This window comes from Centruroides sculpturatus, unplaced genomic scaffold (assembly GCF_000671375.1).
Source record: "Centruroides sculpturatus isolate CEXI.00-Female unplaced genomic scaffold, Cexi_2.0 scaffold479, whole genome shotgun sequence".
Classification (NCBI taxonomy): Eukaryota; Metazoa; Arthropoda; class Arachnida; order Scorpiones; family Buthidae; genus Centruroides; species Centruroides sculpturatus.
In genome coordinates, this window is record NW_019384896.1 from 448,025 (window position 1) to 475,917 (window position 27,893).

General features: G+C 30.5%; 1 protein-coding gene across 1 annotated transcript; it reads right to left on the reverse strand.

The window, feature by feature from the left end:
• Positions 1-1,321: 1,321 nt before the first annotated feature.
• LOC111631402 (multidrug resistance-associated protein 4-like) lies at positions 1,322-27,893 on the reverse strand. Its single transcript, XM_023375640.1, has 9 exons — positions 27,800-27,893; positions 27,137-27,233; positions 19,704-19,889; positions 18,611-18,786; positions 17,045-17,325; positions 15,682-15,761; positions 14,429-14,579; positions 2,096-2,329; positions 1,322-2,031 (listed from the first exon to the last, which is right to left on the reverse strand). Exons 2-9 carry the CDS (start codon positions 27,224-27,226, stop codon positions 1,898-1,900), a joined length of 1,332 nt encoding a protein of 443 aa, XP_023231408.1. The 5' UTR covers positions 27,227-27,233; positions 27,800-27,893; the 3' UTR covers positions 1,322-1,897.

Sequence of the window (27,893 nt, forward strand, 5' to 3'; positions counted from 1 at the left end):
TCGCCGTAGCGTGACGCTAGACGGCGAAAAATATATATTTAATTATAATAAAGTTACAATAAATTAAGTTAATATATAATTATATATACAGTACCTAATTTATATATAATTAATATATAATTATATGTACAGTACCTAATTTATATATAATTTATATAATACTGTCCAGACGATAGAAATCTCTCCGTAGCGTGGCGCTACGGACGGCGGGTAAGTAGTTCGGCTGCCCGATGACGTTTTACGTATTATAGGAGTTATTTTTACTGTTGTTTACGGATAGTGCCACAATTTTTATAGGAATCATAACTATAGGAAACGCTTTTATAGGGGGATCTACTGTATTTTTATGTATTTCGATTTTTAAAATATTCGAACCGTTTTAAATTCGAATTTGTTATTGCATATTGGTTCGATTATAAAACGATTGTAAACGTTCCAGAAAATTGATTAAATTGAAAATAGTTCATTTGATTCTCGGCAATTTTCATCATTCTCAGCAGTAGGTGTTATATAACAATTACTATGGTTGTTGAAATACTAAATATAAATAGGGTTTGCTTGCAAAATTTGCGCGGGCAAAGCTTCGGGTAACAGCAAGTAGTGAATAAGTTTGATATTTCCTATTAATTTTCAAGATGGTTTTTAATAAGTTGATATGATAATTGACAGCGTCTTAAAAACATATCCCGAGATATCTCGGGCAAGTTAATACGATTCGTTTTGAATTGTCTGGAAAAGTATGAATTGGCAAACACTGAATACTTTATGGAATTTTTGACAAAATTAATTTTTTAGTAGTATTTATATACAGAATTACGATCTGATATAATAACAATAATTAGTAATCATTAATCAAATAACATAATTCATTATTAAGTTTTTGTCAAATAAATAAATAATCACTTTTTAAACTAAATATGCTGCGTGATTATTGTACTTGTAACAAACTGAGTATTAAGAGAGCAGACGTTTTAATCGCAAACGTATTATTAAATTCTATTGATGGGAATACAACATGTTAATTTCAATGTAGTGTGAAACAGTATGTATTCTGGAAAGTGCAATATTTCACTTTCTTCCTCAGCTGATAATAACAAAAATAAAACAAAAAATATCCTAACAATATTGAGTAAATAATAAATAAATAATACTTCAAATATAAAACGAGCTGTCGGAATACAATCGTCAGGACGTACGATTTTCCGCTCTTTTCCGTCTTTTCAAACGAACGACGGTTGTTAACATTGGAACGCCAATCAGGCGATTTTGGAAACTCAACCGCGGATTGGCCGAAACACATCGTAGGACCTGCGGACTTCCGATAGAGCTACTAGGTGCTGATTGATGGATTTCCCTATGCTCCAATCCGTATATAAAAACTAAGTTTGAGCGAGATTTTAAGATTTCGCCTACAACCTGCTAATAGAACTCGTGTTGACCAGAAGTCAGCAAAAGCACATCGTAGTCCATTATTAAGAGTTTCATCGGACTTTCTGAAGGAGTTGTTTCGGCTCACCGACTTGTTAAGGACCTTTCCTCGGGGGAAGAAGTTCGTCGCAAGGTGTTTTTTTCGACAGACCTGTTGTCGTGATTTACGTGATGTTTGAACTCTGTTACACTTGAAGTATTGTAATTGTTTTATTTTGTGAACTTTTGTAACTGTATCTTGGTTTTACTCGTAATATAAACGGTTTATGAAAATTCAATCACGTCTCGTCTCGTTTTGAATTTGACTCAAGCTGTCAAATTTCTATATCAAAGTTTACGTTATCTAATAATTTAGTGAAAAAATATGGGTATTTATGTTTGACCTTTTTTGGCAACAAGTTTATCTGGTTCAAATTATATCATATAGCCTGATAAAACACCCAGCAGATCGTTTTAATATTTAACTTAATTATTGGGTTTTTGAAATACAGAATACCTGAAATTCCGCTTCAGATGTCATTCCAATAAGATGTTGAAGATACTTAAATGTAAATAATCCATAATTAATAACAAGTCCAATTTGACTTCCGGCATCATCTGATGCTAAAATTATAAATTCAAATTTACTTATATTATAAACTAGTTATATTTAAATGTATTCACCCACCTGCTTCAATAGAATAATTGAAAATAATGATAGTAGCAATCAGATTTATAACAGGAATTAAACCACCATATATATAAAGCCATTGACTTAAAGCCTCATAAATGAACCACGTTGCAGTGTGATTATCCTGATACTTATTAAATGTGGATTTAAATTTACTTTCAGCTTTAAAGGCTCTAATTGTTGTTAGTCCATAAAGAGATACACTCAGATGAGAAAATACTGGACTTCTCGCTGTCAATAGAAATTTCTATATGATTTAAATATTTAAAAAATGCCTTTTTAAATGTAATAATTATGTAATTGTTATACAGTATTTTTGACGTCAAGAGAAGTAATTACATGTAAAATTAAATGCAAACTGAAACATTTTTATTCTATAATTAATTATTTCTTAAATAACTGTATAAGTAAAGTGAAATACGTCAAGAGTATCATTTGTTATGTATATAGAAATATGTTAAATATACAATATATATTTAACATTTTTCTATATTCATAAAAAATGAAACTTTCAGTTTATTTCAGTTTCCTTATACAATTACATATATACATATATGTATATATTATTGTATAATATATGTGTAATTATTTATATGCAAATGCTTAAAAGTAAAGCATAATAATTAATTATTTATTTCTCAGAACTTGGATCAAAGCAACTATTCTAGATGTTTACAACTTTGATTATGATTTATACTGATGAAATTCCACTGACAATCAAGTCTATTTTTAATTGTTGCAGAGTTCTCAGCAGTGACCAACTAGATACAACCTGTATTCAATGGCATTTCACATGCTCCATTGATAAAAATATTGACATCATTTTTCTATTATTCAAAGTTTTTTCACTTTCACTACTAAATTCCAGAAGAGTTGTATGTATTTTTACAAAATATATGATGATTGGTTAGAAACCTGATGACTTTGGCCAAAACTTATAGTTTTTGCTTTATTAGTAATTACATTTTAATAGAAAATAACTTTCATATTATTAATTGTTATGAAATGTCAAAAGGCAAATTTCCGGAGGTAAAGACTCAAAGGAGCTAGCACAGAGTCTTTTTCTATACCTTTTACCTAAATGTACTAACGAAAAAAGCTGAGTATGTAGTATTCCATATAGCCATGATCGATACAATTTATAGACAATACAAATATGATCGCAAGCTCAAGTTGATGTAATAATTTTAATAACTAAACAATAATAGAAATTTAATTATATTGTACACGTGTAAAGTAAAAACGCTTTCATTTTTAGCATAAATTGATCCTCTCTAATGTGTATTTACCAAGTTGTACTTTAAACTTATCAGTCCATGTGATCGAGATATTGGTTTAACTCGGGTTGATGAAGATGTATTGTTTAGCGATAGTAAAATCTGATTGTTACTAATATACATCCCTTGTAACAGGCCACTGCCTTAATACGAATAAAAACTTGATTGATTGATTGATAATAATTTCCGGAGAAAAATAACCTTTTTTAAAAATTGTAAATCGCAATACTGTATTAAGTGAAATTTTTCAGTATAAATGACATAGCACTCTTATATCTACTCACCCCTAGACCTTTCACTATGAAATTTTTTTTTAATGTTCTACCACCCTGTCGTCGGATCATACCGAAGTAAACAACAAACACAAGCATATTCATGCACAGAAGTGCGTATATATATATATATAATATTGTCGTGGCTATAATTTGGCTACGATATACCGGTGAATTCGTCTCTAATAAGATGGCACAATAAGCATTCTGTCACGAAATGCGCTATTCATCCATGTAAGTACTGTACAAGCAAAGCTTGTGAGCATGTTGTAATCTACGATGTACAATGTTCCATTGTTAGAAACTTGGATTGATTGTGTGTATAAAAATTATACTACGCTAATACCAGAAAAAGGGTTATCGGCCCAGGAAGAAAATTCTAACGTCAATGCAACCGGATTGAACGATCAACAATGGTAAGCCTAAATTTTTGTCTTAAAAACAAGCGTTATAACGAATAGAATGACCGAAATACGACATGGACAGCTATCGAAGTTAACTGGTTGCAATTTTACAAGCTGGAAGTACCGTATAATAGNTTTTTTAACAACTAGCTTCAAATCACCTCCTTCAATATGCATTGTATGCTATGAAGGGTTTGCTGACTTAGCAGCTGTATCAGCTTCTTCATTACCTCTTATACCCACGTGGCCTGGGACCCAACAGAACTTCACAAATAAATTTCTTGTAGTGAGATGACAAATTAGTTTCTGAATTTTAATAACTAGAGAGTGTTTCTCAACCTCTAACGAGTGACTAACTAGATACAACCTGTATTCAATGGCATTTCACATGCTCCATGGATAAAAATGTTAACATCAATTTTCTATTATTCAAAATTTTTTGCTTTTACTACTAAATTCCAGAAGAGTTGCATGTATTTTTTCAAAAAAATATAGTTTTTGGTGATAAACATGAAGGCCTCTGCAAAAACTTCATATTTTTTGCTTTATTAGTAGTTAGACTTTAATAAAAAAATATATTTCATATTATTAATTGTTATAAAATGCCAAAAGGCTTAATTTCTAAAGAAGGAATAAGCTTTATAAAATTTTAAATGACAATACTGTATTAAGTAAAATTTTTCAGTATAAATGACATAGCACTCTTATAACTGCTCACCCCTAAACCTTTTACTATGAAAAAAAAATTTTATTGTTCTACCACCCTGTTGTCCGATCATACCGAAACACACAACAAACACAAGCATATTCATGCACAGAAGTGCGTATATATATAAATATACGCACTTCTGTGCATGAATATATATATATATATATATNAGTAAACAACAAACACAAGCATATTCATGCACAGAAGTGCGTATATATATAAATATAAATATAAATATAAATATAAATATTTACATATATAATATTGTTGTAACTATAATTTGGCTACAGAAGAGCGGTGAATACATCTCTAATGAGATGGTAGCATTAGCATTCTGGCACAAAGTGCGCTATTCATCCATGTAAGTCCATGCAAAGCTCGTGAGGATTTTGTAACCTACAATGTACAATGTTCCATTGTTAGAAACTTGAATTGATTGTTTGTATAGAAATTATACTACGCTAGTACCAGAAAAAAAGTGTTATAGGCCCAGGAAGAAAATTCTAACGTTGATGCAACCAGATTGAACGATCAACTATGGTAAGTTCAAATTTGTTAGCTTAGAAACTGAAACGTTATAACTAATAAAATGACCGAAATAGAACATGGACAGCTACCGAAGTTAACAGGTTGCAATTTTACAAGCTGGAAGTACCGTATATTAGCCATCCTAGAAAATAGAGATCTAGGAAATTTATTAACAGACGATCAACCTACAGATCCTGACAAACAGTCGAAATGGAAGAAAACGGATTCCCAGCTAAAGGCATTTTAACATGTGCGATGGACAACACACAAGTGGCACTTATCATAACGTGTAGAACAGCGAAACAAATTTGGACCCACTTGAGAGAAAGAAATGAAGGGGACCTAAGGAGACAAGTGATAGAGGCCAGAAACAAGGTGGCGAGATTAGTAATGAACCGTGATGAGATGTGGCGAAATTATCTATTAAGAGGAGAAAAATTTCTAGAGAGTGCTAATATAAGGGGAGCTGAAATACAAGAAGACATTCATCACCGCACTACTGAAAAATTTTCCGCAAAAGAACAACCTAATAGAGATGCAATTCGACAACCTGAAACCCTAAGATCTCTGACATGAGAAAAACATGGGTTTGGACAGAGGAAAAACCTTGCAGCTTACATAGTATATCATCCACCGAATTACAAAAATTCATAAGACAATGCATAAAATAAATCTTATACAAGTGAAATGCTGTGCTACATCTGCCGTAAATGAAATCACAAGGCAATTAAATGCTGTTTGGATCCGATTAACATAGTAAGGAATAGAGACAAACGAGACAACTTCGATCTCGATAACCAAAGAACATATTCAAAACCTCGAAAATAGCTTGAGAAAACTCAGCTAGAAAGGATGATAGCCGACAGAAAGGATTAAAACCAACTAACGAGGGTAACAACCGACTGCGAATAATTACTTTAACACACACGATGAGCCAGATACATGCTGGATCATAGACAGTGGGGCGAACTGTCACATGACCCCAAATCCCCAATGGTTACAGAAAATGAGAAAAGATAGAAAAACAATCACTATGGCCAATAATAATGTCGTACACTCAGAAGGCATAGAAGTTGCATTAAATAAGAGACTACGACTCTAATAGAATACTCCTCGAAGACATACTATATACCCCGGACAATGTTCCCTCTAAGTTGCGCGGCTGCGTGGTCTCGCAATGCTCAAATTTTTGCCGCGCATGAAAATTTATGTGCCGCACAGGCGAGCATGCACACACTGATTTGAATTGTTGTTTACTTATTTCTCATTCTGTCAGCAACATGATTATTGCTGCGTATATTTCGATTAAATACATTAAATCATTGACAAAAGATAATATTTTGTATAAAAGTGTGTTTTAAAATGAATTTTAATCTCTACTTTATAATTAATTATTTTAATTTTTATAGGAAAAAATAAGATTTTATATATATGCTCAGAAAATTTTTTTGCTCAGAGAAGTATATGTTCCGCTTATCTACAAAAAAAATTAGAGGGAACATTGGCCCCGGATCAGAGCAACAACCTTATTTCTGTAACTAAACTGGCAAAAAGGGGAATCAAAATAATCTTCGATGCCGCGAACTGTAAAATAGTTGACGAAACAGGAAATGTCATCATGTCGAGCAAGAAGAAAAGAAACTTATACACTTATACTCAGGACGCCCATCCATAAATACAGTATGAAATCCAACCATAATGACTGGAAACCTGGAATAAGCGACTCTGTCATATCAATGGAAAGTACTGTACATGAACATTTTAGCCAAGAACGAGATTGTACACAATTTCCCATTTCAACTGTTAGCACAATTCAACACACTTGCGATACCTGCATTAAAGCGAAGTTTCCTAGGAAGCCCTTTAAACCGGTGAGGACAAAACAATCATAAAATTATTTCGCTCTCCTACATCTTGATTTAGTCGGCCCTTCAGAGACGAATAAATGGAAAGAGCAAACTTTTCACCAAATTTTTATGGGACAAATCTGAAACAGCAGAAGCAATCATAGACTTCATAAAAAATGTCAAAAACACAACTTCGAAGATGATCAAACAAATCAGATCTCATAAATGCAGAGAATTCCTTAACGAAAACCAAAGGGCATTATATTAAAGGTTGAAGGTATTAACTGTCAAATGACTAATTACTATTCCCCTGCTAAAAACAGCGTGGCAGAAAACGGCAGTGTTCTCCGGAGAAAACCCACTATAGGACAGTTAAAAGTATTCGGCTGTAAGGCACATTATTGGACTACCAAAATGGAAAAGTAAACTTGACTCAAAGGCAGAACTAGGAATCTTCGATCGATATTCATCCCGAAAGAAGGCATACCGAATATTCGACCTTGCCACTACGATCATCGTTGAGTCACGTGATGTAAAATTCATAAAAAACCAAAAAGGCAAAGATTTCCAAAAATAAGGAAATCCAACTTAGGACTATATCGTCGTTGATATATTGATAGAAACACAGTATACCGATTCAACTTCTACAGCCCAAGATATATAAGATACAGAAGTCACAAATTCCGATAACCAAATTGAGATAGTTTACAAGTTAATTGAACCTATAAAGGAAAGCCACTCACTCTCTAATAGAAGGTAAATTCTACATTTCTACTACTTTTACATTTCTACTACGAACCACCCCTAAGTGACTCCAATGTCGGAGAAGACGTACTGGAAGACAGAAATGATCCCACATATCGATCCAACAACAGAGTCCTGATATCAAAAAGCAAACTCATAATCCCAAACAGTTACAAGGAAGCAATGAACCTACCGAGCAAGCTCAAATGGAAAGAAGCTATGAAAAAAATATGCAATCACTAAAGGGGAAACTGTAACCCTACCAGAGAGAATAACGCACATAAAATGAAAATGGGTATATAACACCAAACTGCGCCATAAAAGCGATTTGGATAAAATTATTCCTCGAAGAGCTTTTTGGGGAACTCGAAACAATCCAACTGCTGTGTGATAACCAAGCTCTGATCTCCATAGCAAACTCTGGCTACACGAGTAACAACTCCAATCATCTAATTAGATTGGCATCCTATCTAAATCAACAGATAGAAGGAGGAATACTTCAACTTGGCTATATAAAGACTGAAAAAAAAACATAGCCGAAGCATCCACAAAACCATTAAACCGATAGAGGTTTAATATGTTGGTCAAAGGCGACTTTTTGCATATGTAAATTCGCCAAACGAACCCATGGGCAAATTAAGCAGGTAATCTCTTGTGGCTATAGTTTGGCTATTGAGGGGTGCATATATATCTCTAGTGAGATGGCGCCATTAGCATTCTGCTAGTCGTCCATATAAATTCATGCAAAGCTTATGAGCTCTTTTTTAATCTACAAATAAGTCGTTCCATTATTAGAAGCTTGGATTAATTGTGTATATAAAAATTATACTGAGCTAATATCAAAAAAACTGAATATAGTTATGGAATTTTTTGTTTGCTGTTTTTCGCTTTAAAAGGTCAAAATCTCGACATCTATAAAATCCGAGATAATTAAATTTGTCAAAATTAGAACGTGTTTTCTATTGCATAACATAATGGGTAGGAAAGTAAAAATTCATTGACAAGTTCAGGTTCAATTTCATGTGTGCTAGTTTCATTGTACAAGAAAAATCTTCAATAACCGCATCTGAAGATTAATTTCGCATTAGTTTGCAAAATTTGCATATACTCTCTTGCAGTAACGGTACCCTAAACAGAAATGTGTAACTGGGTTCGCAATTACAGGATCTATATGATCACTTTCAGACGGTGTGTGGCACCTCACAACTTTGCAGTGACCTTTAGTATTAGAAGCAACAGTGTAGTGTAACAAATAACAGGTAGAATTCCGCTAGTGTTTCATTTTTTCAAACATTTCTAACGGAACATCGGCCTAGATGAAATGACTGAAAGAAAAATGTTAAGTAAGTTAGGATAGCAAACGTTATTTTTTACATAACATGCCTGGATGCAACTTTTAATCACATTTTTAATTTATTTAAATTAAAATATCAATATATGCTTTCAATCTAAAATTATTGGTGGCTTGCTCCTGCACATCATACATTTCCTTCAATAAAAACTAAAATTTAATTAATGTTAAATAAATTAATTCAAAAAGTAATTAAATCTAAAGATAATACAATAATAATTAAAATTGTCGCCTTTACACCAGAATGGAAACAAAAATCAGAATCTATATACAGGTAATCCCCGTATAACACGGTAGTTACGTTCCAAAAAATTGCCGTGCTATGCGAATCCGTGTTATGTGAAACAAAGAACTAGTACGAAAAAAGGGATAGGTTTCAATAATTAAAAAACATGCTACTATATTTTCATAATTAAGATAAATATCTTTATTAAAATTTTTTTAAGTGATAGATATTAATATAAATTAAACAATGTTTTCTTTGCCATCACTAAAAGCACTATTAACCGAGAGCGTTTTTTTTGGCAAGTTATCGTTATCCTCTAGCATTTTTCTGCAATATTTTAAGATTCAATCTTTACCTTTTGCAAAAAGTATTTTAGATTGCTTGCTTCTAGTTAAAAGATCTTTAAAAATATCCTTATATGATGCTAAGCACTTATGGAATAAGGGAAAAACATCTGGCAACATCAGAAGCAGAAGCGTCGAGATCTGGCAAATTTTAACAATTTTTCGCGAAGGACCATATGTGTGGAAGCGAGAAAAGAAAATTTACATACTTAAGTACTAATAGTTCACGAAAATAATAATTTTCGTGAACTATTATTACTTAAGTATGTAAAAATTTATTACATTTCCTGTTGTAAGAGGATTTAGCCAATTCTCAAACCGTGTCAGAGTAAATCCGTGCTATAAAAGTACCGTGTTATACGGGGGATGGTACCAATTCTCGAACCGTGTTAGAGTGAATCCGTGCTATAGAAGTGCCGTGTTATACGGGGGTTACCTGTATATAAAATGGCTTGTCCTGACTGACTGAATGACTCACTCACTGATTCATCATCTCCGAGAGCAAACCGCTGGACCTAAACAGGTGAAATTTGGTACACAGTTAGGGTACGTCATGAAAACGCACACTAAGAAGAGATTTTTCAAATTTCCCAAGTGAGGGAAGATGGAGAGCATTAAGGCTTAACCAGAAAAACGGCTTCTACTGTACTATTTTAGATGCGATTTTTCGTTTTTATCTGCGTTGTAGTAGAATATGCCATGAGAATGCACACTAAGAAGGGATTTTTCCAAATTATCCCTCGGGAGAGAGGGAAAGAATTTAATCTTCATCGAGTACTTAGGTGTATAAAATTAATAACATTTCAGATATTGTTATAAATATTTTTATGTATTTCGATTTTTAAAATGTTCGAACCGTTTTAAATTCGAATTTGTTATTGCATATTGGTTCGATTATAAAACGATTGTAAACGTTCCAAAAAATTAATTAAATTGAAAATAGTTCATTTGATTCTCGGCAATTTTCATCATTCTCAGCGGTAGATGTTATATAACAATTACTATGGTTGTTGAAATACTAAATATAAATGGGGTTTGCTTGCAAAATTCGTGCGGGCAAAGCCGCGGGTAACAGCTAGTTAAAAATAAAATCATATCTAATTTAAATCGAATAAATTAAACATTAACATGTTTTAAAAAACCGTTTAATATATGTTTTGAAAATTTCAAATTGTAAATATGGCAGGTCTACAGCCAAAAATCTTCAAAGACTAAAGTAGCTGAATATTACTAATCCAAGGGTTTTGAATACGAAAATGATAATAAAAGTGTTCACTTAGCTTTAGTTTTCATTATTTCGAACCAAATACGTCAACTTTTTGGAAAAATGTGCCATTTTTCTGTAGTTTTTAAATGTATTCCTACACAGCTTGAATTACATTTTCTTGAACGTCTATGAAAGGAAAAACAATTCATTTTTTCTGTTAATGAATTTCTGTTCTCCTTTCTAGTTCAGCCAATGACTACAAGAGAACAGCAATGTGGCCGTGCTTCAAGCATATATTGCTTCTTTCGTCAATTGGCATGATGCTTCTTGTGTACAAACTCACGCAGTGCAGTGAAGTAAAACGTATCTTCGCTTTGTATTCTCCAGTTTATCAGTATGTGCGAAAGAAACGTTATTTCTTACATAACATGCCTGGCTGCAAATTTTAATCACATTTTTAATTTATTTAAATTAAAATATCAATATATGTTTTCCATCTCAAATTATTGGTGGCTTGCTCCTGCACATCATAAATTTTTTTCAATAAAAACTAAAATTTAATTAATGCTAAATAAATTAATTCAAAAAGTAATTAAATATAAAGATAATACAATAATGATTAAAATTGTCTCCTTTACACCAGAATGGAAACATAAATCAAAATTAAAAATAATATCATATCTAATTTAAATCGAATAAATTAAACATCAACACGTTTTAAAAAACCGTTTAAAATCTGTTTTGAAATTTTCAAATTGTAAATCAAATAACGCAGAGTCGCTTTGTATTCTCCAGTTTATCAGTAGGTGTTCGTAAGTTGAAAAATGCCCCGCAAATGTGTTATTAATGTTTACAATTTTTGTTATATTTGTAGCGAATTCACGTGTGCTTTGCAAAAGCATAATATCACTCTACTTGTTAGCAAAACATACAAATTGTATTACAAATGTAAACTCAGATGTAAGCATGGGCCCCACATGTATGTTGCAACCACTGTGCAACTGCTTTTCGTCAGTAGCTGAAAAGCAAATGTGTTCCATGAAATTTGCAGTGTCTATGGTATGGAGGCAGTCCACAGACCTTGTACATTACTGTTATTTTTGTATGGTACCTCCAGTCAGTAAGGGCTGCTCGAAAATAAAAAATAGACAATAAAATATCCCAAATAAATTGAAATAGCCCAGCATTTAGTTTTCTTAGAGAGACATTTCCAGACATTAGTGAGGCAAAAGTTAAAGAGAGGATATTCGTAGGTTCACAGATTTCCGAGCTTCTCAAAAATGCGCACTTCGATAGTATACAAACAGGTGCTGAAAAATAAGCTTGAAATGCTTTCAGAGTGGTGGTAAACAATTTTCTCGGAAACCATAAAGCTTCTAATTACAAACAACTAGAGAAAATAACATGCTGTCACGTTGTGAAAAGATAGGATGCAACATCTCATTGAAAATGCCTTTTTTTTCCATTCTCACATTGACTTTTTCCCTGGAAACTGTGGGTCCTTCAGTAACGAACAAGGGTAACGTTATCACCAAGACATTGCTTGTATGGAAAAACGATATAAAAAAAATTGAGTCCATCAATGTTAGCAGACTACTGCTGGAACATTAAGTGTGAAACGCCTGCAGATTCATACAAGAAGTCTGTAAAGAAGCGTCATACATACGACTGATCTCATGGGTATTTTATGCATTCACTGTTTATTTAGCTTTTATGTATCAAGGAGTGTTCTAACTAGAATGAAAATTACATTATCTGTACCGTGAAATATTTGTATTCCACGATATAATGCAGAATACCGCTTCTATCATGTTTTAAATCGATTTAAAACATGATAAAAGCAATTTTATAACCTAAGCGAAAATAATTTATAACAAAGGCAATAAAAGTAAACAGTTCTGACAAAACTGATTGTTAAATATCTAGGACAACATTTTGCTCAATACAATTAAACAGTAACCTTGACATCTGACCCACTTTTGACAGGGAAGGGAGTTATTGTTTACAGTATAATATGAGAGTACACGCGTTGTTGTCATTAACAGTGGGAAGTGGGTGCAGCTCACTGGACACCCTGTTGTGAAAGTAATAAACTTTAACTGACCTTCACAGATGTCTCTAGTTACTAAGAATAACAAGCGCGGAGCAGTTATTTAAACGGTAATAAATCACTTGGCGGTTCATTAAGTGACTTCTCCTGCTCTACTTACATTACCGCAAAAGCATTAAACAATTAACACTAGACTTTGGAACACCATCTATTCCTCTCCGATTACAAAGGAACCCACCACAATGGGTGAAAGTTGTTATAATCTAGTTTTACAGCTGTATCGTCTTTAATTACAAAAAAATAAACGTAAATAAAACAAAATAAAGAAAGAAAAGTATTACAATAACATATTCATTCATAATTCTTGATCAGTTGCAAGCACATTTACGATTTTAAAATAAAAACGCTGACGCTAAGCATTAAAAAGCGATGAGCAATTAGTATTATCGACATACGGTGCTATAACGCGTCCTTCTGATCGGTTTCGCGCTTCCATTGCGCGAAATCGGAACAGTTCTCCTGGAACCTCATTGGTGACAGGTAGCACGCTCTGACGTCAAAGATGAGCAGCTTCCTGAGCTGCGCAGTCGTCTCACGCATAGTCAATTTCTTTGCACTAAGCCGTGCATATTCATATATCTGTTATGCAATGTATTAAATGTTAATGTACCTTGTAAACTTGAGCTAATTCTGTGTTTTATAATCATTTTTGAATTCATTAAATCGAAATCTTTAAGAAACAGCTCGTTTCTTAATGAAAACTTTTTATTTGTAGACATGTGTAATTTTAAATTTTATGTTACTTGTGTGTGGGAGTGAAAGAACAGTTTCTTTTTATATTATTTTTACATTATTTTTACGTAATTTTTAATAATTTTTATCTTTATATTAATATATATATATACATAAAATTATTAAAAATAATGTAAAAATTAAAAGTTACTTTGTATATCTGTATTCTGTATGTAATTGAAGGTTATTACTCAAAAATCAAACTTAAACAATAGTTGTTAACTTTATAAATTTGATTTTTCATACAGTATGGATGTCATTTATACTTATCCCCAACATGTTGGTTTTTATTTCGGTGGGGACAAAAAACATTTTGGTTTTAATATATACACAGATAATATATATGCAAACTTTTTATCTTTGCTTCCTTAATAATTAATTTTTGTTTATCTCTGTTGAAGCAGTAGATTTTTAAATTTCGACTTGTATATTTTATTCACAAATATGAAAGAGTTGAATTTTAAAGATACTCGAAGAAACAGAATGAATTTCAGATAAATGCTTTAAAATATTCAACCAAAAATTTCACCATTAGAAAAAGTTAATAATATAATACCACTACCCATTTGAAATACTTACATTTTCCTTCCATATACTTTATGCTTTGCAAAAGTTGGCTGTAGATTTTCCACAGAACATAAATTAATACTAAAAAAACAAATGTCGAAATCAGAAGATAAGGACACAGAAATGCTTGAACAAGAAAGATGCCAACAAGTAGACAGCATCCCTAACATAGAAAAATATATGATATTATAATAAATAAACTTATAAACTGAATTTATAAATAAATTTATAAATTCAGATTACACAAATTAACTTACTTATATGTTTTTACTAGTCTAAAGCCGTGTCGTTTATCTTATTTGTTTCTTAAGCGCTATGTAATGTAATTAATCGATCACTTGACATTTCTTTGTCTGTTTATTTGCAATTGAGTTTAGTGATCGAATAATTACATTACATAGTGTTAAAGAAACAAAATTATGTATATGTATTTACGAGTGACTCAATGTTATATTAAATAGAAAAGGATCTACTGTTTTTATAATATTGCGTCGTAAATATCATACCACTTGAAAAGTGCATTATTATTTTTATTATTGATCACTTATTTTATTTTAGGCAGTCATTTTATTTCTTACTGCCAATAGAATATAAACAGATGTAAACTGAGCTGTAATATGATATTAATTGATAGTTTCGAAAATTTTATTTCAATAACCTTAATTTATCTTAGCAATCGATGAAATGACTTCCCTCTTCATTAGTAATGTATTGAAAGGACCATTATTGGTTCCTCTAAATAGTTAAAATCAGTTAGATCACTTAATCTGATCGCATCCACGAACCGGATTTTCGTGGTGTCGAGTCATATATTCTATGATTGAAGGAAGAATTTGAATGTCGTTATTACTAGTTTATTTACAGATAACTACAACTTTATGTACAGAAGGTTATAACAACGTCGATCATGTAGACGAAGGTCGGAGCACTCAGGACGGACGTCTGAAACGAAGCATATCGAGTCGAAAAGTGGTCAACCTCGAGTTCAAAAAAGTAAGGCATTGTTTTAAATATTTAGAAAACTCTTTTTTTGGTAAAGTAAATATAAAATTTTGTACATCTTAAATATAAATATTTATCTTCACATTTACGTTAAATTGTAGCTTACGGTGTGTGTTTTAGAAGTTGTGAGTTACATTTCTGTATAATATACAAATTGTATTTAACTCAGAGTTATGGCTTAGTAACCTGAGATCTTACTTACATGTGTAATTTTAGGCTATAATTTATGCAAATTTAAATACTGTAAATGAACGTATACTTACCCTTATCGTAATGTAATAAAAGAGAGGTAAGGTATCATCCATCATGTTAACATCTTTGGAAAACCGATTTAAGATATTACCTACAAATATCAAAATATGATATATTCATTAAACTGAATCATTATTTAAAACGTATTTATTATAATATGATTATTATCTATGGAAATTCCATACACATAAATCTACGATCAAAGTTTCAGGATTAATCTGTTCATTGTTTTCATTTGTCAAACTTTGTGTAGTCTGCACGTTTATTACTACATTCCATTTAATCTTTACTTATCGCTTTATTTTCTTCCCATATTTACTGGTATGGGTGCGATTTTACTATCATCCATATTAAAAGAATTTCTTTATAATACGAACATTAATTTTATCTTGAACAATTGTGTACTACTTTATATTCATTTTTCTTTTTCATGCATGCTCTAATTATGAACAAGTCATCTGTAAAAGACGTTTCGAATATATGTTGAGCAAGCAGAGCAAATTAGAATTTGGTGCCTATCACTTTCATAAAGGTGAGATTTTGGATGTTATTCATTCTCTTCTGATGTAACTTTCAAAAACATATCGCAAACAATTATCATTATATGCTGGCACAAATGAATGACTTACAGTATATGACCATTAATAACCCATATTACTAAGTTTATTAATTTCTGTCGGATATGTATAAAAACACGGTTTAATATTGAAACTGTGGTACGCATGGGTCATGTCAATTCGTAAAGATCTGGTCCTCGAGTTTCTGTCAAACTGATCTGGTCCTTGAGTTTTTGTGCAACGTTAACATTTTTCATTGTATTACAGGGTTGAAGCTATCAAACAGATATGGAAAAAGAGGAAAATAATGTTTAAAAACATGATTTTCTTCTGAGGTAGAAATTAAAAAGAATGTTATAAAACATTTCAAAAATTCTATTAATCTCTATCCTAATTTTGTTGATAATATTAATTTAGGATTAAAATAAATGACTTTAACAACTTATTAAATATGATTGCATTATTCTTAGTATTAACTTAAGATTAAAATAAAAGACTTTAACAACTTATTATATATGATTACATTATTCAAATACTTACAACTTAATTTTATAAATTATTATTTGCTGCTATTCATTGCAACTTTTCATTCACCAGTTGTATAAACGTACAAATATTTATTTATAAAATTTCTAATTTGATTTTGAAATGCTAAGTAACTAATATTCATAATATGGTAAATATTATTTAAGTTTTATACAGAACAGTTGTTCATCATTTTGTATTTTGAAATTTTCGCCTGTGTTATTGAAATAAGTTTTTGAATTTTATTGAAGAATTTTTAACTTAATAAATCAAATCGATATATCATACATACCAATGGGATTGTTATCTAGAAATGATATTGGAGTTCGAGTAATACAATGCAACATGTTTCTATGGAGCTTGATAGATGCTGTTGTAAAGAATTTGTATAACAATAATCCAGACAGTAATGAGGTTAGTACTACTGCACATATCCATCCAAAGTAAACATATATATTGAACGCTTCACTTTGATAGAAATTTGTTTCTTCATTATTGCTAAATATTGTTGTGTCAGATGTTACATTTTTAAGTTTCTCTATATCTTGGCTGTGAATTCTTGTATCTGTCAACCTGAAATTAAACACGAAATAACAATTTAATTTGCTTAATTTTTTAATACATCTTTATCGAAATAAATTATAACGAAATGCAATAAATGAAGCAACTACCAATAAATAATATTTAAGTACAGTAGGAAGGTGTTATACTTCATTGTAAGAGTAGAAAAACATTTATTTTCTTTGGGAAAGTAATAGACCAGGCCACAATCCTGGAGTAAAAGTCAATAATCTGCTAATTGTTTTATTGTTCTGTAAATAAAAATTACCTTCTTTGTTAGAAGATTGTCAAATGACAAATTAATTCTTTTATCGTAAATGTTTTTTTCTTTAAATAAGACAACTAATATTGACAGAACCGATTTCTGAAATTTAATATTAATTTTTATTAATATAGTCACACAGTTTAAGAAATCGAAGACAAATTTCAAAGTATATATCGCTGTAAATATAGAAAACATTAGAATTTGTGGCTGATTGTTGAAACAAGGAATGAACTTTTTGAAACGATATGCGAAGTAAACATATCAAGAAAATATTACGTGGACCACTGAAATCTAATCGATTAACGACATTACGTCTAATGAGCACATTAATAGCTTTTAAAAAAGATTTAATAATATTTCGAAAAATCCATAGGTGAAAGTGAGTAAATGATACTTTTATGTAATAAACGAAATTTTTAATCATTAAAAAATTGGAATTATTTTTCATTATGCATTGATCACATGAATTTCAAATTTTACACAACAGAGTTGATTGCATGTACGTATGTATTGCATGTATGTATGTATGTATGTTGTTTGTTGATTGCATTTATGTATGTATTGCATGCGTATGTATTGCATTTTCTCTAAGTCAAGAAAGTTAGAAAGCTACTGATATTTTTCAGATTTTTCAAAATTTTACAAAAAATCTACTCTTATAACAAAGATATATGGAATTTCAAACACACCATACGATTAAAGTAATTGAGTTTAAATTATACAGATAAATTTAACACTTTCCATTTATATACAAAATGAATGTACTTAAATTCTTCCAAATTAATTGACATGATTTTTGTTCAAAATTTTATTCACTATTATTTTAAATTTAAACTTTCAACACTACACAAGATTATATACAAAGCGATAGAAATAATATATTTATTCCGACATCCAACTGTTTTCACAATGAACTAAAGTTTCTTATCTGCTGAAACGATTATCATTGTGTATTAGTTTCAGTTAAATATTTCAATTTAAAAAAAAGCAGTCATTGCATAAAACATTACATTGAATATGAGGAAACCGTACCATTTGATTAGCCAATAGTCGCTGCCACATATAATAGATTGTGATACAAATAGCGTTACTAATATAGTAATTTTCATAAAGATGTCGGCTCCAGCATTTACATATTCTTTATAAACTGAAATTCTCACTGTTTCAAGTCTTTCGTCTTCATTTAATATTTTGTTGTTTTCATTTACCTACGGGTGATAATTCGAAAAATTTTGAAAGTTATTCGTTGAATTAGACTTAAATCTGACACATAATATTTTCTTATTACTCTTCGAAAAAATGAAATGATAAATTATACATATAATGCTAAATTTAATATCAACTAATTCACACTGGTAAAAAATTATTATGTGTTGTATTGGATTCTATTATAAAAAATGAAAAATCAAATAAATTATGATTTCAATACAAATGAATAATTTTAAACACACTATGTCACTATTTTTCTTATACAATTGCTTTTTTATGACTGAACTCTCCCTTTGCTGAGTAGAAGACTTTCCTGTTCATCAGCTAATCCGTCAGATGTAATGAAAATTCAAAATCAAATATGACGTATTATGTAAAATATGATTTTTTAAATAATTAACTTTATTAAAGAAATAACTTTGTGTTAAAATTAAACTTATCTAATTTATGAGTAAATATTATTAATATTTCATGCACTAAATAGTTGATAATAAAAAAGTTACGTTGTATAGCAAATATTAGACGAAAATTACAGATTGCTGACAAACTCTCAACGTTCACTGAATTGATAATAAAATTCTATTAAAATAGCCACTTCTGAAAACGTGTTTTATTTTGCTTAACACTAAAAATGACAGCTCTGCGATTCAATTTCTAATGTTAATATAACTATGAGTAATTAAGTATGGCACAACGTAATGTTTATAAATTAGTTATTAATATTTATGTCTATAGGCGAGTAATTTAAAAATTTACAATATACAGGAAATAAAAAAATCAATCAAAGAAGAAAACTTCAGTTAATCTACTCTGAAAGTATTAACGTAGATAATTGTTTCTTACTATAATTCTTACTAATTGTTTCTTATTGTAATTCTTACTATATTTCTTATTATAATACTTAAATAATTCTTACTATGTTGTTACGATCTTCAATATCATCACAAATTTGAGATTGAATACTTTCAATTTTGTCTTCATTGTTGAAAATTGTTGTTTCTACTTCCATGCTATTTTCAATAGTTTTTTGATCTGACGAAATATTTGTAAGTATATTTCGATTCATCATTTCAGTGTAATTGCCAAAATATTCACATGTTCCCTGAAATACGATTACGATATATATAAGTGCATTTGCATGAAAACCTTTACTACATCAAAATAATAATAAACTTAATAAATATATACAAATAAGTGTTTGGCTTTGAAAATATACTTTCTTTCCAATTTTTACCGAATTTATACATAAAACAAATCTAATTACGAGTGTTATATACAGAGAGTATTATAGAAAGCAATCCCTATTCTGTATTTACAAGTGGCTGTGGAATGACGCACCCTTGTATTCTCTAAAATATAAATACATATTGTGCGATTATTTTCATATTTTAACGTACTTTGAATTACAGTGAAAACTGCTTAGGCGACCACCCGCATTCGACGGGCACCTGTCAAAACGGGCAAAAATTTCTGACATGGAATAGTTTACCCATAGAGTCTGTGTATAAGTTACCTGTATTAAACGACCACCTGTGTAACGCGACCGCGGGCATCGATTTTTGGTCCGAAACAACATATAACACCTGTAATAATCGACCACTTTCGTGAATGTTTCTGGTCTAAACTATTGTAAGAACCCATCTTAACAACGTTTCCCCCTCCTAATATAATAAATTAGTCTAAACTCTTGTTCGAACCCATCCCGGGCACTTCTCCCACCCTTGAAATTAGGTGCAGGTGTTAATAAATTAGTCTAGCAACAAAGAAAATTCATTTCAGTTTGTTGGAAAATGTCCGAAAAACGAAAGAAATGAGCTGTCGTTAGAAGATCGTATTAAAGTTATACAACAGCAATTAGCGGCGAAGTTTAACTGTGGGAAAACGAAATTGATTTTACCATAGACCTACAGTATTTTCCTTGGGGGTGTAAAATATTGTACACGATACAATTAATCGGCCGATCTCATCGTTTGTTAAAATCTATTTTTATTTATTTATTTTGAAGCTCATATACAGTACATGCGCGATAAATAGTTTCTGTATCAACCTAGCTTATTTCCACGATATTTTTNACCAAAATAATAATAAACTTAAAAATGTATGCAAATAAGTGTTTGGCTTTGAAAATATACTTTCTTTCCAATTTTTACCGAATTTATACATAAAACAAATCTAATTACGAGTGTTATATACAGAGAGTATTATAGAAAGCAATCCCTATTCTGTATTTACAAGTGGCTGTGGAATGACGCACCCTTGTATTCTCTAAAATATAAATACATATTGTGCGATTATTTTCATATTTTAACGTACTTTGAATTACAGTGAAAACTGCTTAGGCGACCACCCGCATTCGACGGGCACCTGTCAAAACGGGCAAAAATTTCTGACATGGAATAGTTTACCCATAGAGTCTGTGTATAAGTTACCTGTATTAAACGACCACCTGTGTAACGCGACCGCGGGCATCGATTTTTGGTCCGAAACAACATATAACACCTGTAATAATCGACCACTTTCGTGAATGTTTCTGGTCTAAACTATTGTAAGAACCCATCTTAACAACGTTTCCCCCTCCTAATATAATAAATTAGTCTAAACTCTTGTTCGAACCCATCCCGGGCACTTCTCCCACCCTTGAAATTAGGTGCAGGTGTTAATAAATTAGTCTAGCAACAAAGAAAATTCATTTCAGTTTGTTGGAAAATGTCCGAAAAACGAAAGAAATGAGCTGTCGTTAGAAGATCGTATTAAAGTTATACAACAGCAATTAGCGGCGAAGTTTAACTGTGGGAAAACGAAATTGATTTTACCATAGACCTACAGTATTTTCCTTGGGGGTGTAAAATATTGTACACGATACAATTAATCGGCCGATCTCATCGTTTGTTAAAATCTATTTTTATTTATTTATTTTGAAGCTCATATACAGTACATGCGCGATAAATAGTTTCTGTATCAACCTAGCTTATTTCCACGATATTTTTAGAAAAATAATGTCCAAGTAATTTTCACAGGCAAAATATTCAAAAACACAATAAAGGCATTAATGCAAAAATCAGTTTTACTTTTTTTTGATTCTGCGATTGCAATGAAATCGTACAACGAGAAAAAATAATAAAATTGTTTTATTATTAATTAATAATGTTTCTTATTGTACTTAATTAATTAAGAAAATATTAAATATTAAAAAATACAGTATTTTTAAAGTTAAAATAAGATTAAACTAACGAAAACCAAAAGCAACGTGATGGAGAGATAGGACGTGCTTGTATATTGATGACGTAATACACGTAACTGAGGAGAGAACGAAAAGAACCGAGTCGAATTAATTAAGTCGGAAAAAATACAGTGTGCATTATAATGAAGAAAATGCGAGTATTGTATTAATCTTTAAAATAAAATACAATACCAATATAGCCCTCTCGTTGAAAAAATTCGCTTATTTTTGCTCACCTCGAGTTTTGCTTAGTAGAAATAGCTAAAAAGTACGCAAAATACGTACGGAAATACGTTATTACAGGACCACCTGTATTGGACGACCACCTGTCTAAAAGACCACTTTTTGAAGGAACCGTGGGTGGTCGCCATAGTCAGGTTTTACTGTACTTAAAATTAGTATTTTATTATAACCGTATTATGTGTTTTATTACAAATCTCTATACATGTGAAAAACAATGATCCGATTGCCATTGTATATCTATACTAATATTATAAACAGGAAATGTTTGTAAGTATGTATGTATGTATGTATGTATGTAAGTTTGTTTGCAGCAGGTAATCTCCGAAACTACTCATCCGATTTCAAAAATTCTTTCACCATATTTAGAACGGAATCTCAGGGTGGACATAGTCTGTATATTATTCCGTTAAACATTCATATAAAATAAAATATATAATCTAGGTTAAGGCTGTTATGTCCAACAGATGGCGCCATAAGTTTGCTTTTCTGTGAAAATGAACTAAAGCAGATCATCTTCTATCTATCTATATAAATAAAAATGTAATGTTCGTTTGTTCCTACCGATTCCTTTGAAATTCTGACAAAACGCTGCATTTGAATACGCACGTGTTTTTATACAATATACGTTTCGAAATTCCCTCCACTGAAGAAAGATGGTTAGGATTAAGGCTTACCGTAAAGAACTCTGCTTCTATTTATAATATTTTAGATGCGGTTTTTTGCGTTTTAATAGGGTACGTCAACAGAATGTACACTAAGAAAAAATTTTTCGAACTGTTATAAATTTATAATAGATACATTTCGGGCCACAACAACGCGTGGCGGGGTCTGCTACTTCGAATATAAATTCGTATATCCAAATTCCCAATGGAAGCGCTGTATTGACGAATACGCGATAGTTTCCACAGCGAAAAATATTTGAATGATGTAAAGGAGCAAAATTATGCGATCCGCGCATCGCTATACAGAGCACTAACTTCATGGATCGTGGGTGCTACACACCAAATTATCGTATAACGCTTCCAATGATTAGGTTTCTTTATAATTTCTACAGAAACACAGCTTCCCTATGATCAAATGTTACCTCACGCTACTGGTGTTTTTTTTAAAATGCAAAGACAAAAACATATAATATAATTCCAATTTAAACATAAGTTATTTATCGTATTTTTACAGACACTTGGCAAATCACAGAATTAAATTTTATTCAGTTGATACGTGTTTCTTTCGTTTATACGCGTTTCGGGCATTTTTTGCCCCTTTTCAGCACTACTAAAATAAAAGTTCAAAAGTTACAACAGTTTAAACAAACAAATAGTCTATATAACGTTATGTTATTTTAAAAACATGCATTTTTCATGACTTTAAACAATTTTAAAATTTCTTCCATACACTTAAAATCACATTTAAATTTTACATACTAGTCTTTTGAAGAAACGTATTTCGCTGACCTTTCCTCCCCTTTTTTTTCTCACCAGTTAAGCCTGCCCACTGTCTACCACACAGTCACATGACTAGTAGGCCACCTTGTGGCAATATTTTTTTAAAAAATTACTTTTCTACATAAAAAATCTTCTTCAAAAATATTCCTAATTTATAAGATATTGAGCCAGTTTTCGTTTATTCTGATACTTAGGTTTTTATTTATACATTTATTACTTTTGAAAATTTTTACGCTTTCTTTGAACTTTCTGTGATATGTTTCTTTTTCTTTGTGGAGTATATGTACTTCATCTTTATCTATTTTACAATCGTTCATGGTGCAATGATCATGAAAAGTAGAATTTTATCTATTGTATTTCAGATCTGCTATATGTTATTTTAATCTGGTTTTTAACTTTCTTTTAGTTTCTCCTATATAATATTTATTATCTTTACAAATTCAATGAATTTTATATACTATATTCTTAGTTTGAATTGGTAATTGTTGTTTTTTCTCAGTGCTGAGCGGTTTAAGCCTTGTATACATTTTTTAGAAGGACGGTGCTAACTTGAAGTTTACATTACTTATATTACTTTAATGGTCCAAATATATGGAACGTTTTAGACATACTACCGAATTTAGACAAAATATGTAGTAATCTTTCAGATATTGATTCAAGTATGATAAAAATGAAATTAAGTAATAAAATTAAAAAATACGTAACCAAAGAAGGAAGAAAATCAACAATTAAAGATAAGAATTACTTTCAATATAAAAATCAAATTACAAAATTGCATAATTTTCTAAGGGAAAACGAAATATAAATCAAAAGCTGACAAATCCAAACAAATCGTAATAGTTACCCAAGAATGGGTTAGAAATAAGAAACAAGAAATAATACAGAATACAAAATTCCGAAAACTTCATATAAACCCTATTGAAGTCATATATTTAGAACTTAAAAAAAGAATTATAAAATTAGAACAACTTGGAGAAATTAATAGAAATGAAAAATGGTTTATATCAAATGAAGGAAATGATCGCACGCCAAAATTAAATGTACAGCTAAAAACTCATAAGATAGGAGAAAAAGTTCGGCCAATAATAGATTTTAAGTACTCAACGCTACATAACTTGGAAAAATTTCTGAAGCAACAACTTAAGCAACACCACAACTCCCAATTTGCAATTAGAAACACAGATGAACTTCTAGACGAACTAAATCAAATTAGTATGGAAGAAAACTTTAAGATAGCAAGTCTCGACATTATAGATATGTATCCGTCAATAACGTGGGATATAATAGAGGATAAATTAAAAAATCTTAAAGTTAAAAATGAAATAATAAGTTTAATAGAATTTGCATACAGAAGTAATTATTTTGAAGCTGATGATGATTTTCATACACAGACAGTTGGAATACGCATGGAATCAGTAATAGGACCAAAATTAGCAGAATTAATAATGATAGATATAGTTAACAAAATTAGTATAAGAGGCATAAAATTTTATAAAAGATATGCGGATGATATTTTAATAATATACAATGAAACTGAAATAAAGATAGAGGAAATCAACAAACAAGTTAATAATATACAAGAAGTGATAAAATTCAAAACAGAAATAGAAGATTCATCCAGAAAAGAAATTAACTATTTAGACATTACGATAAAAAGATTAAAACAGAGCTTAGAATTTCGAACAATTTAGAAAGCCAGATTCGAGCCAGATAACAATAAGATATCAGTCAAACGTACCACTTCATGTCAAATATAAAGTATTTAAAATGGAATATTCTAAAATAAAAAACAGAACAAGTCAACAAGTACACATATCTGCAGATTTAGCTGAATTAAAAAAGTAATTTCTCCTGGCGGGTTACCCACAAAGACAGTTAAAAGAATGGGAACTTAAATAATCTTGAAAAGCCACAAGACAATAAAAATGCAAATGGTATATATTATACCGGGTTTCCATACATCAAAGGACTACACGAACAAATTGAAAAATAAATAAGTAATATAAACTTCAAGTTAGCACCGTCTTACCAAAAAATGTATACAAGGTTTAAATAGCTCAGCACTGAGAAAAAACAACAATTACCAATTGAAACTAAAAATGTAGTATATAAAATTCATTGTACTTGTAAAGATAATAAATATTATATAGGAGAAACTAAAAGAAAGTTAAAAACCAGATTAAAAGAACATATAGCAGATCTGAAATACAATAGATTAAATTCTGCTTTTCATGATCATTGCACCATGAACGATTGTAAAATAGATAAAGATAAAGTACAAATACTCCACAAAGAAAAAGAAACATATCACAGAAAGTTCAAAGAAAGCGTAGAAATTATCAAAAGTAATAAATGTATAAATAAAAACCTAAGTATCAGAATAAACGAAAACTGGGTCAATATCTTATAAATTAGGAATATTTTTGAAGAAGAGTTTTTATGTAGAAAAGTAATTTTTGTAGACAATATTGCCACAAGGTGGCCTACTAATCATGTGACTGTGTGGTAGACAGTGGGCAGGCTTAACTGGTGAGAAAAAAAGGGGGAGGAAAGGTCAGCGAAATACGTTTCTTCAAAAGACTAGTATGTAAAATTTAAATGTGATTTTAAGTGTATGGAAGAAATTTTAAAATTGTTTAAAGTCATGAAAAAGGCATGTTTTTAAAATAACATAACGTTATAAAGACTATTTGTTTGTTTAAACTGTTGTAACTTTTGAACTTTTATTTTAGTAGTGCTGAAAAGGGGCAAAAAATGCCCGAAACGTGTATAAACGAAAGAAACACGTATCAACTGAATAAAATTTAATTCTGTGATTTGCCAGGTGTCTATAAAAATACGATAAATAATTTGTTTTTAAATTGAAATAAATTATTGGCACACGGTTTCAAAAACACCAGATATATAATATAATTGTTCTGAGATTCGAAAGTGCCCAAGTGGATAAATATCACTAAATACTAGTTTATTGTGTTTTATTAACAGAGAGATAGAGTGGCCAAAGATTCAATCACGTATTTGATAATGGAACAAAGGTCACTCTCTAGAAAAGATAGTTTCTGAGATTTTTCGTTTCAGGTACCTTATATTTTGGAAAAATATATTAACTTATATCGCCCGTAAAGTATATATACACTGTTGTGTTGTGGCAGTATTTAGTTAACTCAATGACCTTCAGGTTGGTTATTTCAATGAATATCAGGTTTGTTAATTCAATGAATATCAGGTTAATTAATTCAATGAACTTCGGGTGTTCTGTGTTACTCTGAACTTTATATTGTGAAAACCATCATATTGTGAAAACTTTATATTGTGAACTTTATATTGTGAAAACTTTATATTGTGAAAACCAACCATTACAATTCATATGTTGTTAAAAAGAAATATAATGTCATTGTTAATTTAAATATACAATAAAATGCATAAATATTTTAACATATTTACCTTATTTAACACTAAAATTTTACTCGCAGAGTTTAAAAATTGTATTTGATGTGTAACAAGAATACAAATCTTTTCTTTCAAATATTCCATTATACATCTAAAATAAAGAAAAAGTTGAAATATGATAAATTTTTCCTACAGGGGTTGCCAAACTTTTCACAGCCGGCCAGATAACGGAGAAAATGATGAACGCAAGTCGCGTAACCATTTTCTTTAATATAGTATACCGAATACACAAGATAAAAACACAACCAACGTATTGTTTACCAATACACAAGCACAATCGCTGCAGCAAGCTCTTAATCGCTTTTCTTAGAAACTCCATTGTAGGTACTAACACATAAAAGCGCTCTGATATTCAAAGTTGCAAACTAAGCGCTGAATTTTTCATTTCATTGATTTTCCTACAAATTATATTACTGCGATATGCAAAAATCAGATTGGACGAATTTTGGCACTTTTACTTACACTTATTTTAATTTTTTCTACATATTAGGTAATTTACAATCAATGATATTTTTATACAAATAATTATATTTTAGCTCATTTGTGGCATATTGTGGTGGTGGATCAAATGAACTGACCTCACGGGCCGGATCTGGCCAGCTGGCCGTAGTTTGGTGACCACTGAATTAATACGAAAAATAAAACTTAAATATATACTTTTCGAATATATGTTTTGCTACTGGAACATCAACAGCGCTTAATGGATCATCCAGGAGGAATATATCGGCATCTCGATATAGTGCCCTGGAAA